Genomic DNA, 15,867 nt, shown 5'->3' with positions numbered 1-15,867 from the left:
GGGGTTGAGTTAGGATTATAAATAGAAATTAACAAAATATTATCAAATCTAATATTTGTTTAAGGGGATTGGAATGGATATGACATCGAGACATCTAATATATTGACCATAATACATTTATTAAAGTCATTTGATAAGTTAATTCATATTTTGATTTAATCCCTTAATTTTATATCACATAGGATTAAATAGTTCATTATATATGAGATATCATATTCAGATGGATTATTGATCAAAATTTTAATTTTTTAACAAAACATCAAATTAATAATTTTATTTAATCATTAATTCAATCTCAAGTACATACCTACTCAAACAAACATAATTCTAAGTTTAGATGCGGAAAAGAGAGAGAGGCAGATTGTTTGATTTGTGAGAGGGAGGATTTGATTGGTATATATAAATGGGTATTGTGATCATTTTATTTTTGATTGGGCTTATGAACAAACGATTTCTGCACCTGAATTTTTGGTTAATTTTTTTTTTTTTTAGACTTTTGGATCGAGCACGTTATATCAAACACAGAGACAAAAGAACATTTTGAGAGAAATTCTTGCATGATTATCACAAACAATTCTTAAATTCCATTTCCTGTACACAATTTTTATTTTACAATAACATATTATTGATATTCAAAATACTATTTATGTCATTTACGTAACCCATATTTGAATCACAATTTTTGGTTAATTTGAGCTCACAATCTTAATTTAAATTTATATTACTTAATTTAAATTAAATATTTTAGGTATATAATAACACAATGAGTTCTTGGTCTACTTTATACATTGTAATAATAGTCATTTATGTTGTGCTTGGTTGGAGGATTTAAGGAGGGATTTGGAAAGGGAAAGGGAAAAAGTGTATGAAACTATGTGAAATTTAGACATATTTTATTCTCATTTCACCTACCTTTTCCATTTTCCTTTCCAAATCCCTCTTCAAATCCCCAACCAAACACAGCATTAAGGATTGTTTGGAGTGTCCTAAATAAGTGTACTTTTTGTCTTTTTAGACTAAAAAATTGAAGAAAAAAATATAGATGTTTGGATTAACTTTTTTGACTTTTTATGAAAAAGTGTGTATTAAAAAATTATATAAATTAGTGTGTAGTGAAAAATTAGAATTGAAAATTGTACAGCCGTAATAACTTTTTAACTTTTTGAGTAACTTTTTGACTTTTTAACAACTTGCCAAACTTGGCCTTAAAATCCAAAATAGATTGTGTCAAATAAAAAACTATATTTTTAAATTTGTTTATACTTACAATTATTTAATCCGAGTTTCAATATATATATTATTTAATTTTTTTTTGTGAATAATATATTATATTTATTCAAATAGTCTTTCATAATTTTTTTATTATTTTATTTAAAGCAAATTAGTTCATAGTTACAGGAATCTTGTTACCAATGCAAATCTTTTAAAATTATTACTTGCTTACAAATATTGCTTGAAAGATATGACTGAGTTTTTTTTTTTTTTTTTTAAATTAAATAGTCTGTCCTTTTAAATTTCTGTGCTTTATTTAGGCAATGACGCTAGTTAGCTTATAAAAGTAGAATTTTAGCAATAAAAATTTGGCCGGCATAAATGAGCATTTAATAAAACTTTTACCTATGATGTTTAGGAGTTCCATACTTCACATTTATGAATAATTTTCTTTGTAATAACGACACAACTTTTATGCTGTGTTTAGTTGGAGGATTTGAGGAGGGATTTGGAAAAGAAAATAGAAAAGGTAGGTGAAATATGAATATATCATGTCTATATTTCACATAATTTCACACACCTTTTTCCATTCCCTTTCCAAATCTCTCCCCAAATCTACCAACCAAACACAACATTAGAGTAATATGCAACTTGACAAGGAGAAACCAAGGGCGAGTAGAGAGAGAGACAACGAGGTGTTGACTCATCACATTAAAAGATTAATACAACAAAGCTTGATGAACCATGAAACATTTTATGCATATTTATACACCCAAATCTGTGGTGAAATTAACATATCCAAGAGAGTTACAAAATGCCCTAACGTTCACGGCACCTTCACATCTTTGATATTGTGTAATCCATAACATCTACAAGGAAATCTGCAACCAAGGGGAAAAAATCACGACAAATGTTAGGAAACGATTGCATGCCATCACGATAGTCAATATGAGAAGTCAGAAGTGTAAGAACCAACCTGCATCTTCCTTAGTGAAGCAGAGGGGAGGTGTGATTCTGAAAACATTTCCGTTGAATCCACCTTTGCCGATCAACACTCCCATATCTATAATAATAAAACATATCAGTTTTTAGAAAATGTCTTATATGTGGCATCATTGTGTGTTAAGATTGAATAAATCTTAACGATTATACTAAAAAAAAAAATGTCCTAAGTAACATAGTTAAGAGCTAAGATTGGATAAATGTAACGGTTAGTGTTGTTTCTCAAATAATGAAGTGGCTTTATGCATGGGCAATTTTGCTAGTTTGTAAAAAATTAGAGATCGGTTTTAAGCTACATATGCGTGAATAAGAGCCACGCATTAGAAGTATACCTTTCATCTGGTCCATCACATGCAGAGTTTCGACTTTTGCAGGAGTTTTCAGCTCACGATCAGTCACAAGTTCAACTCCAAGCATCATTCCTCTTCCCCTCACATCTCCAATAACTACAAATACCAATATAATAGCATCAGCAATCAAATAGCAAAAGCTAAACAGGAAATGCATCGAGTAGGAAGTATTGAACTTTGTCAAGATTCGTGATACATATTTTAATTTCGTAAAAAATGTTTTGGACATTTCTATAGCATTGAAAATCGCAACTCGGAGGGGTCCACAAAAATTTACTTTCATGCTTGTCCTTGAGAATGGTGAGGCGTTCTTTGAGATAGGACCCAACAACATGTGCATTCTCTTGAAGATTTTCTCTCTCGATTACTCTGAGAACAGCATGTCCAGCAGCAGTGCATACGGGGTTTCCTCCAAAGGTGTTGAAATAACTGCGACGAGTCAAGACCTCCGCGATCTCAGGTGTGGTTACCACGGCACCAAGTGGAATGCCATTTCCAATCCCCTGCATATATCATATTAGCAAAACAAGTCAAGACAAAAAGGTCAAAATTTGAAGCTGGATTTTACAAAATCAATATCATTTTTAAAAGTTCAAGATTAATCTGTAAATATTCCAAGTCATCTTGCTCCCAGAAACTTGCATAAAGACAAAATAATAGTCCTTCTGAAATTGACATTCTTTAGTAGCAAAAGTTGTCTATAAGAGAGCAAGAGTCTAAAACCAAAAGGGTAGTGAACAAAGCTCCCAAAGAAGATTGGGCAAAGGTCTCATCCAAGAAGGACGACAAATGCAAGGGAAAAGTTGATAAGCCCATTGTTGAAACTCCTTTCATGGAGAATGCTTGCAATGCTAACATGAGCAATGGCCCTAAAAATGATGTGCCAAATGTGAGCACCAACTTGTTTAGTTTGCTTGATTCTTGAATTACCATGATTGAAGGTGATGACGAAGTTGAAAATCCCTGAACTTCAAGAGGTGAAAGCAAGAAGAAATTAAAAAAGAAAATTCATAACTCGAAGTTGGCTGGAGGAAAAGGGAAAAGAGGCAATGTTACTTGGCCTCTCGGGTTGTGAGGGCTTCCATATTTTGTTTGACCTATTTGTTTTCATTGAGATCTAGGTTTGTAGTTGCCTCTTGAACCTTATTGGCTTTTGCTATTTTTTTCTTTGCCTTTTTGGGCATGTATTGAACTTTGTTGTATATTTTTCTTTTTGGTAAAGAAAAAAAAAAGTGTCTAAAAAGCACGTCAAGAGCCCGGGAAAACAGGCAGCAGCTAGGTTGATTGTCTTTTTGGACACTGGAACCTAGTGACTTTAATGTCTATATTCTACAATTGTTCATCCATTGCCAAGCAGCTACAGATAATGCAGCCAAACTTTTATCAAGAGACTTGAACGCAAGTGCTTCTATCTTTCTCTCAAATCAAACATGCCCATCAGTTATGGGGCCTAAACAAGATAATGGGATGACAAAAATAACTTTTTAGTTTTTTATTTTATCGGCGAAAGTCAGTTGTTAGTTGTTAGTTGTTAGCATCTATGGGAGTTAACCTCCCCACCCTTTGCAAAGCACCAAGTAATTGTCTCTTTAATTCAACTCCTCGAAGGAGAGTTGAACCCATGGCCTCTCCTTAGGACTAAGCCTTTAGGAAAGTCTTGGTAGCCAAACTAGGCTAGGCCTAGTTGGTTGGATGACAGAAATAACTTGTCCACAGGTATCATTTTAACTGAAAAGGGCAGAAGTCAGAAGTGGACAGATGAGCTGGCTACTGATGTTTTAACAGAAAATAATAAGACCATGAGAAATAAAAAAATTGAAAAAAGAACAAGAAATAAAATAAAAGAAAAGGGGCATTTGATGCCATTATTGCCAAATAATTGTAAAAAGGCATATTTTTGTAAAATTGTAATACAGCCTTATTGTTCTTCGGCTTTATGAGCTCGCTTTTTGTTAGAATCAATGAATTTGGTCTTAATTCTATGAAAGGTGAAGGTCATATGAGCTTCTAAGAGAAAATTGCGAAGTGTCAATTAATGGGGTTTACTTAGTCTTGAGAGTTTGTGAACAAGGATTTCTTGAAATCTCTAAAAATTACAAAAAGGAGAGAGAAACAAAAGTTTTACCTTTGCCATTGTCACGATGTCAGGCACAACGCCATGGCACTCAAATCCCCAAAAATGGCTGCCCGTGCGAGCAAATCCAGACTGAACCTCGTCAGCAATACAAAGACCTCCTGCTTTCTTGATACTGCTGTACACAGCAGGCAAGTAACCCGGGGCTAATTCAATAATTCCACCCACTCCCTGTATGGCTTCGGAAATGAAACCAGCAACGTGCCCTGAAGTTCCAAAAGCAATGAGATCTTCAACATCTTTTGCATACTTTTCCCCATCTGAACCAAAGACACCTCTGTAAGGGTCGGGGTTGACGGCATGATGAACTCCGCTCTGTTGGCGAAACCAAAACGAATGCCATTAGTTAGAAAACTAGATTAACTTGAATAATTAGGTGATGTATACCTTAAGAATGCATATTCCTCAATATGTCCAAAATCTTTAGCATACTTACTGTAAACATCAACATAAAAGCTTTCAAATGGTAAAAAAACAAGTAAATAACACATCAAGCAACACGAAAAGGAATAACAAACTCACTAACATCAACTATTAGAATTAGCATACTTATTGATGTCTTTTCATCTTCAACTCTTTTCTTACTTTATTTTTCTCATTTTTTCCTTACCCTTTAAATGCCCGAGTTATCTTCTAAAAATTTACATACACCAACTGGGTGAATCTCCTCCCCCGACAATATTTAAATGCGACTAATGGCCACAATATGTTTAAATATCCTAATCACAATTTGTGTTTACACAATGCGTTTGGCCTAAACTCATGAACTAGTTCTTGAACTGTGGAGTCTCACCAATAGACAATCACTTTGTTTGGTTCTTCTTTTTCAAATGTGCATATATTATGTTTTTAGTAGCCAAAAACAAAAACAAAAACAAAAAAAAGCTTAAGTAGTGCAACCATACGATGAGAAATTAGTAGGTGGAGCTACCTAAGGCCTGGGGTCACGTGCCCCCTAAACTTTCAAAATTTATACTGTTACCCATATAGATAAAGATTATGTATTATGTATCCTTTATAAAATTATAATAGTGATCCTCCTTAAATTATGTAAAACTTTTTGCTTTTTTAAAATTTTAAAATTTTTCTTATTTATTATTGTTAGTGTGTTAGCTTAGTGTGTTAGCTTTATGTTAGTGGTTTATACTTTATGTATAGTGCAATGTTAGTGCTTTAGATTTTCATCATTACAATTTGTAAATCGTCTCCTATATAAGGAGCCCCTAACCATATGAATACATACAATCTATTCTACCTCTCTATACATTATTCAAACATGGTATCAGAGCAATAGGTTAGCTCTTGGTGAGCTTCACCTTCCGGCGGGCGGCAACCTTGCCTTCACCGCCCGCCGGACCCTAACCTGTTACATAATCAAATCTCAAACAGACCTGATTAAACAGCCGTGGCCTCCTCTCCGCAGCCGTGGCCTCCTGCTCCCTCGCCCGAGCCTGCTCTGCCTGCGCCTCCGCGCTCAGCTGCGCCGCCCTCGCAGATAGATCGGCGTTGCGCCGCACCGCCTCTCCATCAGTCTACTCAGCCACCTCCACCTGGGACTGGGGGAACTAAAAGGGAAAATAATCAATCTGTGAACTCAGACGATCCAACCTCCAAGGCAGCACTTAAGGCATCTACTATGCTCCCTCCACCCCTTCCACCACCTGGGTTGCCATTGCATTTGTCAAGTAATCAGTCTGAAGGTGCACCATCTGAATCCGAGCCCAAACGTTCTTCAGGGACCAATGATCTTTCTAAAATGATTCCTCCGCCACCTCCTCCAAGGCAACAACCTGCAGTACCCAGGCCTGGTCCGGTTACATCCTTACAGCCTGGTGTATTATTACCACCAGGAATTTCACAGTTCCAACCCATCTTTCTTTTTTTTGTTTTTTTTTTAATCAATATCCCATCTTTATATCCACTTTATCTCTTTTCTATACAACTCCACCCACCCATGCCTTCTTTTATTAATACCATACATCTTGCTTTTTTTATTTTAATAGTCCTACCGAGTGAGAGTTCCACCTTCCTCCCCATCAACACCTTTCTTTTTTTTTATTTGTTTTTTTTTTTTTTTTTTCAGTGGACTGCCATATCAACCCATGTGCATTTATTTTTTGTTTTTTTGACATAACAACCCATGTGCACTTTTTTCCCACCGCCCACTCCATGCTCCATATTTTTTATTATTATTATTATTATTATTATTAAAAAAAAAAAAAAAAAAAAAAAAAAAATTAATAAAAAAAAAAAAAAAAACAAAAAAAAAAAAAAAAAAAAAAACACAAAAAAAAACAAATACCAAACTCCATTGCAACCATTTTCCCAATTTGCTCAACAACCCATATTTTATTCATCTCAGGGATCCATCCCGATCACCCTTTTACACGATCAACAACAAAAAAAAAAAAAAAAAAACAAAAACAAAAAAAAAAAAAAACAATAAAAAAAAAAAACAAAAAAAAAAAAAAAAAAAATACCACAACAACATTTTTGTTTTCTTTTCTGCAGACGGCCACACACCCTCAGTGAGATTTCCCTTCTCTACTCTGCCGCCGGTCTCTTCTTTTTGCCTCCGTCCTGGGCGGTCCTTGACGGTGTTGCCTCCGTGTTTCCCACTCCACTGGGCACGATCACTACCCCCTGCTCCTCCACTGCAGCATATGGCGGCCCTCCAAATCGGAACATCACAGTGGCCTTCCGCTTCAGCTCCTTGTTTTCTGTCCTTAGCACGCTTATCTCTGCTCGCGCATCCTTATACATGCGTTGGAGCAGAGCCAGCTGGGAGTTTAACTGCTGCACCTCATTTGTCCTACTCTGCAGCCGGTGCGACAGGTTTGTGACAGCCGTCATGGACTCCACACATGCCTTCAACGTATATTGATTCGCCTCCACATCCGTTTGCACTGCCATTTTTTGCTCCACCGACTGCATCGGGAAGTTCAACGGAGCAAACCCAGTGGTGTTTGGTTGAGGTTCACGGGACACCGCCCCAGTTCTCTCTCCTGTGGACTCGTTGAGGTCGGGAAAGAGGGTGAGCAGCCCACGGGAAGACGAGGCCATTTTCTGGGCAACAGAGTGTTACAGAATATCTCTCACAACAGAGTGTTACAGACTATCTCTCTCAGCAATCTCAGCAAAACTCAGCACTCTCAGCAAAACTCAGCAATCTCAGCAAAACGACCTCTCTTTCTCAGCAAAACGAAGAATTTTTCAGAGGTTTCTCTCAGTTTTTCTGTCTCAGTTTCTGCCTCCTCCGCTTCGGTTTATAAAGACCATGACACAGAGGCAGCCACGCGCATCGCGCGCCTCCTCTGGCCGACAAACTGGCACGCCTTTTCATGGCACGCCTTTTGATGCATTCGGGCACGCCTTTTGATGGCACGCCTTTTGAGGGTGCGGGCACACCTTTTGAGGGCACGACTTTTGAGGGCTCGATATCTACATCCATGTATATCTTTTGGGCAGCCTATATACACACTCATACAGTGTCTTCTACACCGGTCAGCTTTATCAATCCCTTTGTTTCAACCTCAAATAGGTTTCTATCTTCACACCTATTTGAGTTTGAGGGGGGGTTATACACAGTATCATGTTCAAGTCACCTCATGGCGCACTCCCTAAGTCGCCCCCTTGGTGCACCACCACACTCTTCTACAACGGTCTGACACGACCACACAGTGTCTGTTACATCGGTCCGACATGACCCCGTAAACTGTCCTGCTACATCGGTCCGACATGACCCCGTAAACTGTCTTCTACAACGGTCCGACATGACCCCGTAAACTGTCTGCTACATCGGTCCGACATGACCCCGTAAACTGTCCTGCTACATCGGTCCGACATGACCCCGTAAACTGTCTTCTACAACGGTCCGACATGACCCCGTAAACTGTCCTTCTACATCGGTCCGACATGACCCCATAAACTGTCTTCTACATCGGTCTGACACGACCACACAGTGTCTGCTACAACGGTCCGACATGACCCCGTAAACTGTCTTCTACAACGGTCCGACATGACCCCGTAAACTGTCCTTCTACATCGGTCCGACATGACCCCATAAACTGTCTTCTACATCGGTCTGACACGACCACACAGTGTCTGCTACAACGGTCCGACATGACCCCGTAAACTGTCTGCTTCAACGGTCCGACATGACCCCGTAAACTGTCTGCTACAACGGTCTGACACGACCATACCGTGTCTCCTATCCTGTTTTTATTTATCAGTTTACTTTCCTGTTTTGTTACTCTCTTCAAACTCAAGTTGGTTAGTTCCTATCCTCCTTGAGTTTGAGGGGGGCTGTTAGTGTGTTAGCTTAGTGTGTTAGCTTTATGTTAGTGGTTTATACTTTATGTATAGTGCAATGTTAGTGCTTTAGATTTTCATCATTACAATTTGTAAATCGTCTCCTATATAAGGAGCCCCTAACCATATGAATACATACAATCTATTCTACCTCTCTATACATTATTCAAACAATTATTTTGATTATTATTGTACACTTTTAATTGATAGGTCAAGGTAAGAATTGAATCAATTGATAATTCATTTTTTATTATGGGATTTGTTTAGTTGCTTATTTCTCTTCATTGTGGAGAACTCTTTTATGAGTTGATAGGATTGAACTTACTGATTATTTGGTTAATGAAATTTAGTTATTGATTATGAATTTATAAGTCATCTTAATGTAAATATAAGGATAATTGTAATAAAAATAAAAATAAAATGTATAAGTTTAATAATATCTCATTGTTACTTGTTATGGGGGAAGAGAAAAAAAACTATTATTGTGATTAATGTGTGCCATTTTAAATTGAATTTCTGACTCCGCCACTGGACGCAAGTATGTTTCATTATTATTATGGTTATTATTTTGATTATAACTTTGTTGCATGATTTGCTCAACACCAATCAGGATTTACTTGAGCTTTTGTTGCTCCAAAGCAAAGTTAGACTTTGCTAATCCCTCCTTTCTCTGACTTGTCCAAGGTTTTACTCACTTTAAAACTCAGGTATAGACTCTGCCAAACTTTTTGGCCCCCATGATTTTTCTTATAGTGGGTGTTTGCTTGGACAGCTTCTTCTACCTACCACATAGCTTTACTTCGACAAGTTTAATACAAGATGATTATTAGTCTGTCCCCCCATAATCAGGGATGGACCTAGGAGGGGTGGCTAGTGACGATCACCATCAAAGTTTTGAAAATGTCATTATACTAGTAAGGGCGATGTTTACCATTTTCGATACTATCTAATATGACAGCTCAAGTAGTATAAAACCACAAAAATATTATTATTAGTGTTGTTTACACGAAAAAATAAATAAAAAAGAAACATCACAGTGATATTATTTTAACCAAATATGCTCAAATATGATAGACCTAGCATTACTTAGACTTCGTTTTGAACGTGACTTAAAAATTAATTTATTAGTTTTAAAAAAAAAAAAAAAAAAAAAAATCATTTCCCTAAAAATACTTACCTGTATAACATTAAATTTCCAGTTGGACTGTGCGGTGGCCCCCATGGTCCCGGCTGCATTCCCATGGTACGCATTCCTCAGTGATACGATGTCGTGGCATCCTGTATACAATCGTGCAATCATCATCGCTAGCTCATTCGCCTCGGTTCCACTATTCGTAAAAAACACCACCTACAAAAACCACCCAAACAAGTCCCCTTCAATCAAACTCGCATCTAATTTACTCTGAACCGTTCAATTGTTAGAAATTTCGAAGATGTACCTTTAGATCACCGGGCAACTTGGAGGCCAGTGCTTCGGCAAAATCAGTGATGGCGGGATTGAGGTACAAAATGGTGGAGTGCTGTAAGCGGTTGGTTTGGTTGACAATTGCCTTGACCACATGGGGGTGGCAGTGTCCACAACACACAGTAGCAATCCCCCCGAACGCGTCCAGATATCTACGGCCGTTCTCATCGAACAAGTACTGCATCTTCCCATCCACCATGTTGAGCTGCGATCAAACGGTGGAAAAATCAGTTGGTCCCACCCACCATGTAAAAAAACATAAAAAAATCAATTATTCTAGTGACCACTAATTTGGTGGTTCTAAACCCATCACTAATGATATAGAAAAGTAAATAAAAAATAAAAAATAAAAAAAAAACACAACACATACTGTGGCACATTACTAGTAGTAGTTCTAATTAGAACCCTCGTTCATTTTCTAAAAAAATTACTTGATTCATGTGGTAACTTAAAAAAATAAAAAATAAAAATAAATAAACAACGGTTCTTTGATTAAAAGACAAATTTAGGAATCTTATGACAACTGCAAATACTAAATGGAGTAATCAATGACCAATTATTTAAAGCTGTCAATTTGTCATGTATGGTAAAAACGAGTGGTAAGAAAAATTATGAGTTTAATCATATTTTTAGTCCGTAAAATATGTAGTAATAATTTATGTCATTTTAATTTTAATATTTTACTATTATTAATTTAGTTTCAATTCATAAAAAGTGTTTTGATCTAATTATTTAACTTAACTCCGTGAAGTTAATATATGCTGTTAAAATTAGAAATAATTTACTTAATATGCAATTTCATATTTTTGAAATTAAAAATATAAATTTTAAATTCTATATTTACTACTACTTTAATGGTGTTTAAAGATGACAATAGGTTATAATTAATTGAAATATTTTCTTTTTGTAGAAATAAATTTAAACCTTCGAGATCAAATGACACAAATCAAGAGACTAAAATTATAATTAATCCGAAAAATCATTATTGAAAATTGCATTAAAACAATGAAATTAAGCGCGCGCGCCAAAAAAAAAAAAAGAACGAAAAAAAAGCAGAGTAGATTATGAAAAAACAATCTTGATTTTGACGATCTTCTTGATAAAAGATGAAGAGAAAAGCAACGAGAGGGATTTGATTGGGTGAAGAGGGACTCACGGGTTTGTTGTAGAAGAAGAACATGGAAGGGCTGAGGAACTGTTTCCGTTTGAGCAAGATGTCGGCGGCGGAGGGGCCGGAGTAGGGCGGAGGAGAGTAGTCGAAGGAGGGCATTTTGGGAACTGGAGCGTCATTTTCGGACTGTTTCTGGGATACCTGAGAGAAGCTACGACGCCAACGGAGTAAATCTCTCGCCGGAAATGCCCTTCTGATTGGGAATCTCTGAATCGCCATTCTTCGCCTCTGCTCGCTCTATATATATGTATATGTTTGAATCTCTTTGCGTCCGCTCGCTCTCTCCAATAATGCAGGATTGTATGGAGGAGAGAGAGAGAGGGGGAACAATGAGACACAAATGAGTCCCAGACCAGACGACATGTATTTATAGGTGGAGATTCTCGATTCACGCCACGGGGGTGACGCTTTGTTTGGAAAGATGGGTTTTTAGCCCAAAAAAAAAAAAATTTGCTACCAGGCTTGTTTGGCGACTCTTCATTTTAGTTTAAAAGTCATAAAAATATTTAAAAAGTTAATATATTGTAGTACAAAAATAATTTGGGTAAATTATACTAATAACCCTTTATATTTCTGTTTAATATAAATTCCCTCTTATGTTTAAAAGATTTACATTTTACTTCTGAAGGTTTGTTTTTCATTACAAATTACTTAATGAATTATTGATGTCATGTCATAAAATTTTTTAAATGACCATTTTGTTCTTTTTCTTACCATTTCTTTTTTTATATCATCATGACAATATTTTACAACTTTCTATCATTAAATTATGCCTAAACATATTCTTATTGAGTGATAATATATAAAAATAAATTTTATATAAAATTTTCAAATACAATGATATAGCTTAATGGTGACATTTCACTTTAAAACAAAACACACCATAAACATGCTTTATATTTACAACAACATCACCATCACAACATTTTTATGATTTTTTTTGTATAAATTTTTATATATGAATAGAATTTTTCATTTTTATTTCCAACATCATTTTTCTTTCTCGTCTATTCACCCACATTTATTATAGTATTACCAAACACTTTTATTCACATTTATTACAGTATTACTGAATTTATATATATATATATATATATATGAGTATATTTTGTATTTGATGAATTTAAAAAAAAAATCATAAAATATTATACTTCTTAAGTATATCTAAATTATGTGTATCTAAAAAAAAAAAATTAAAAATTTGCTTAAAATATTAAAAACAATTCAGTAAAAATAAAAAAAAAATTTGATTTTTGTGTGAATTAAACTAAAGAAGATGATTGTTATTTCTCTTGAAATGACATGAACAAAATATCACAATTATTTTATTATTTTATATGTATAAAGGTTAAGGAGTAAATATGTCATTTTAACCTGACAGGGGATAAATATAATTTTTCAAATGTGAGGGAGGATTTGTATTAACAAAAACCTCAACATTAAAATTTTAAAAAAAATTATCTCTATTTTTTTGTACATTTTTGTTCGTAAAAAGTCAAAAGTTACCCCAAATATATTAACAATTTTTTTTCCTCATACTTTAGCCAAAAATAAATAAATAAAAATACTAAAATAGTCTATTTTCAAAGTGGCCTTATTCTCTATTTTTGTGCACTCTTTCGTAAAAAAATTAAAAATTGTGAAAAACTATGATATACTTCTCAAAGAGTATATACCATATGCACCTTATAACTAAACAAAAAAATGACATAATTTTATACTTTCTGAGTCATAACTAAAAAAATAAAAATTATAATCAAACACCACATAAGGTATAACCAAAAATATCAAGAATTATAAATAAAATAATGTCATAATTAAAGAAAAAAATTAATTGTAATTAAGGGTACATATGGTACGCCTCTTAAGGGTGTGTATGGTAGAATTTCCCAAAAAAATCGCTAAGAAAGTCAATTTCCAAACACTCCTTTAGAGAAGAGTAAAAATTAAATACATAGCACCTTATGCGGAACGAATGATTATTTTGTGGTCTAGAAATATTACATCACACCATTTATCACTGAATACTTATCAAATTAGTACTAAAATTCTAATAAAAATATTAAATTCTACAAATTTCACGAATAAATATCAAGGTTACCTGGAGAATTTACTCCAAAACAATCACATTATTTTTTATCCTATACACGTACTATCTCACATAAAATAAGTTAAATTTTTGAGCGGCAATTAGAGTATCTTCAATTTTTTTTCTTTCTAAAATGTTGATTCCATGTGAGATGTTCCAATAGATTTCTATCAAAGGACAAATATCAATTTTATTATGGTTATAACTAACTATATATAAACTAGTAGTATGAAAATATATTTTTCTTGTTTTTGAATTTTAAATTTGTAGAGATACTTATGAATTAAAAATAAATAGTAAATGAAGTATGGATTTTTTTTTTTTTTTGAATTTTTTTTAAAGTTGTATTTGGATTATAAATTTGAATATAAATTTAAAAATAAGAGGAAAAAAAAGATAATGAAAATATAAATGAATATAAGTTTTTTTTCCCCCTCAATTTTTCTCATCTTTTCTATTTTCTTTCAAATTTTCTGTCAAAATTATGATCGAAATAAAATATTAATTTCTTTTGAAAGTTATATATTTTTTTAGTCTAATCCCTCTTCTTGTTTGAGTGGGTAAAAAAAATAAAAAACAACTTTCAACTCGTTTTTTGCCATGGGAGAGGTGGGGACTATAATGTGGACTGGTTAATGATTACTCACATTTTTATATTTTTTATTGAAGTAGAGCACATTGTTCACAAATTTAATGTATTTCACGTTTTTTTGATAGACCCACTCTCTAAGGTTGTCTTTGGATTATTTATTTCGACAATTTAAAAAAAAAAAAAAAGTAAAAAGAGAAAATTTTAATTTATATTTCATTTACATTATTCTTAACTTTTTTCGTTTTATTTCTCAATTCTTATTTAAATCTATGATCATCCAAACATGTGCTAGGTGTAATTTTATTTGTCTAAATTTTTAAGAAGAGATTTGGAGTTTGAGTTTATAAAGAATCATTGAAGGTCCAAGTTTGTTGATTTGGAGTTTCAAGTTTGAGTTTATATAAAAATATTGAAGATTCCATTATGTTGATTTGGAGTATGGAGATTGGAGTTTAAGTTTATAAAAAAAAAATGTAGTTATTGGTATATAACGGGAATAGAGGATCCTGGTCTTCATTTAAACTTATTTTGACAATCGTTTAAAATTCAATTTATTAGCTAAAAAAATTATTCTGCTGCAAAATTATAAGTCATTTGGATATGTCTATTGCTTGCCAAAAAAAGAAAAAGAAGAAAAAAAATTGCTTTAGTCATTATAAAAAGTTATTAGAAAAGTCAATAAAATTAAAAATATGTTAAACAAACTATTTTTTCTAGTATTAAATTTTTTTTTTGTTTATTTTATTGGCAATAAACTAACTTTTAAATTTTTTTTTTTGTTTATTTTATTGGCAATAAACTAACTTTTTAATTAATTTAAAAAAAATAAAAATCTTTAACATACTAAGGCTTGGTTTGGGAAGTAGGTTGGCTTTTTGGCTTTTTGGCTTTTTTGGCTATTTTAGCCTGGGCTAAAAAGCTTGGTTTGGGAAGGGCTTTTTGGCTTTTTGGCTTTTTTGACTTTTTTTGTGAGAGAAGAATGTAATGATTATAGGTTGGATGTGATGTTTTGTTTGTTATGGCTAAAATAGCCTATTTTGTTTTTTGTGGCTAAAATAGCCAAAAAAGCCTGAAAACTAACTTGCCAAACAGAGGCTAATTCAATCCTACCAAGCGAAAGAAAAAGAATAAACCGAATTTGAAAGGTACCTATGATAAGGACCATGAAATTAATCCGTGCCGATAGAGTGATAGCTAAGCGCTCGTAGTGGTCCATAGTTTGGTATAACGATAATTATAACTAGCCGGTCGCGCAGAAAATAATAATAAAGTAATATTATAATATGTATTTAGTTTAAGTGATATGAATTATTTTACTTTGAATTTATGGTCATGGGGTCAATGTTTGTCCATCTCCTTTTGTGTAACGTTAAATAATAATAATAATAATGATGATGATGATGATGATGATGATGATGATGATGATGGTGGGTAGTTCTATTTACTCCTATCCTTTTTTTTAGGACCTCCCATCTTTTATTTATTTATTTTAATTTCAATTTTATCTAAATATAAAATTTCATTTGTGTTCTCATCTCTAA

General features: G+C 33.7%; 1 protein-coding gene across 1 annotated transcript; it reads right to left on the bottom strand.

Annotated features, from left to right (window-relative positions):
- Positions 1-1,946: 1,946 nt before the first annotated feature.
- On the bottom strand, positions 1,947-12,134 carry LOC114278956 (alanine--glyoxylate aminotransferase 2 homolog 3, mitochondrial). Its single transcript, XM_028221110.2, has 8 exons — positions 11,631-12,134; positions 10,449-10,679; positions 10,187-10,357; positions 4,690-5,013; positions 2,842-3,067; positions 2,547-2,660; positions 2,189-2,275; positions 1,947-2,093 (listed from the first exon to the last, which is right to left on the bottom strand). Exons 1-8 carry the CDS (start codon positions 11,862-11,864, stop codon positions 2,050-2,052), a joined length of 1,431 nt encoding a protein of 476 aa, XP_028076911.2. The 5' UTR covers positions 11,865-12,134; the 3' UTR covers positions 1,947-2,049.
- Positions 12,135-15,867: the final 3,733 nt, after the last annotated feature.

Source organism: Camellia sinensis, chromosome 3 (genome assembly GCF_055761805.1).
Source record: "Camellia sinensis isolate YWXY chromosome 3, ASM5576180v1, whole genome shotgun sequence".
In the NCBI taxonomy this organism is placed as follows: domain Eukaryota; kingdom Viridiplantae; phylum Streptophyta; class Magnoliopsida; order Ericales; family Theaceae; genus Camellia; species Camellia sinensis.
Note: the sequence above shows the minus strand (reverse complement) of the source record. Positions and strands in the feature narration are given on the sequence as shown.

Excerpts from the sequence above, each read along its gene's own strand:
- LOC114278956 (XM_028221110.2), bottom strand. The coding sequence starts at position 11,864 with ATGGCGATTCAGAGATTCCCAATCAGAAGGGCATTTCCGGCGAGAGAT. Across the intron at positions 5,014-10,186 it reads GGAAATTTAATGTTATACAG|AGCGGAGTTCATCATGCCGT; the intron begins GTAAGTATTTTT and ends TTTCGCCAACAG. Across the intron at positions 2,661-2,841 it reads TCTCAAGGACAAGCATGAAA|TTATTGGAGATGTGAGGGGA; the intron begins GTAAATTTTTGT and ends TGGTATTTGTAG.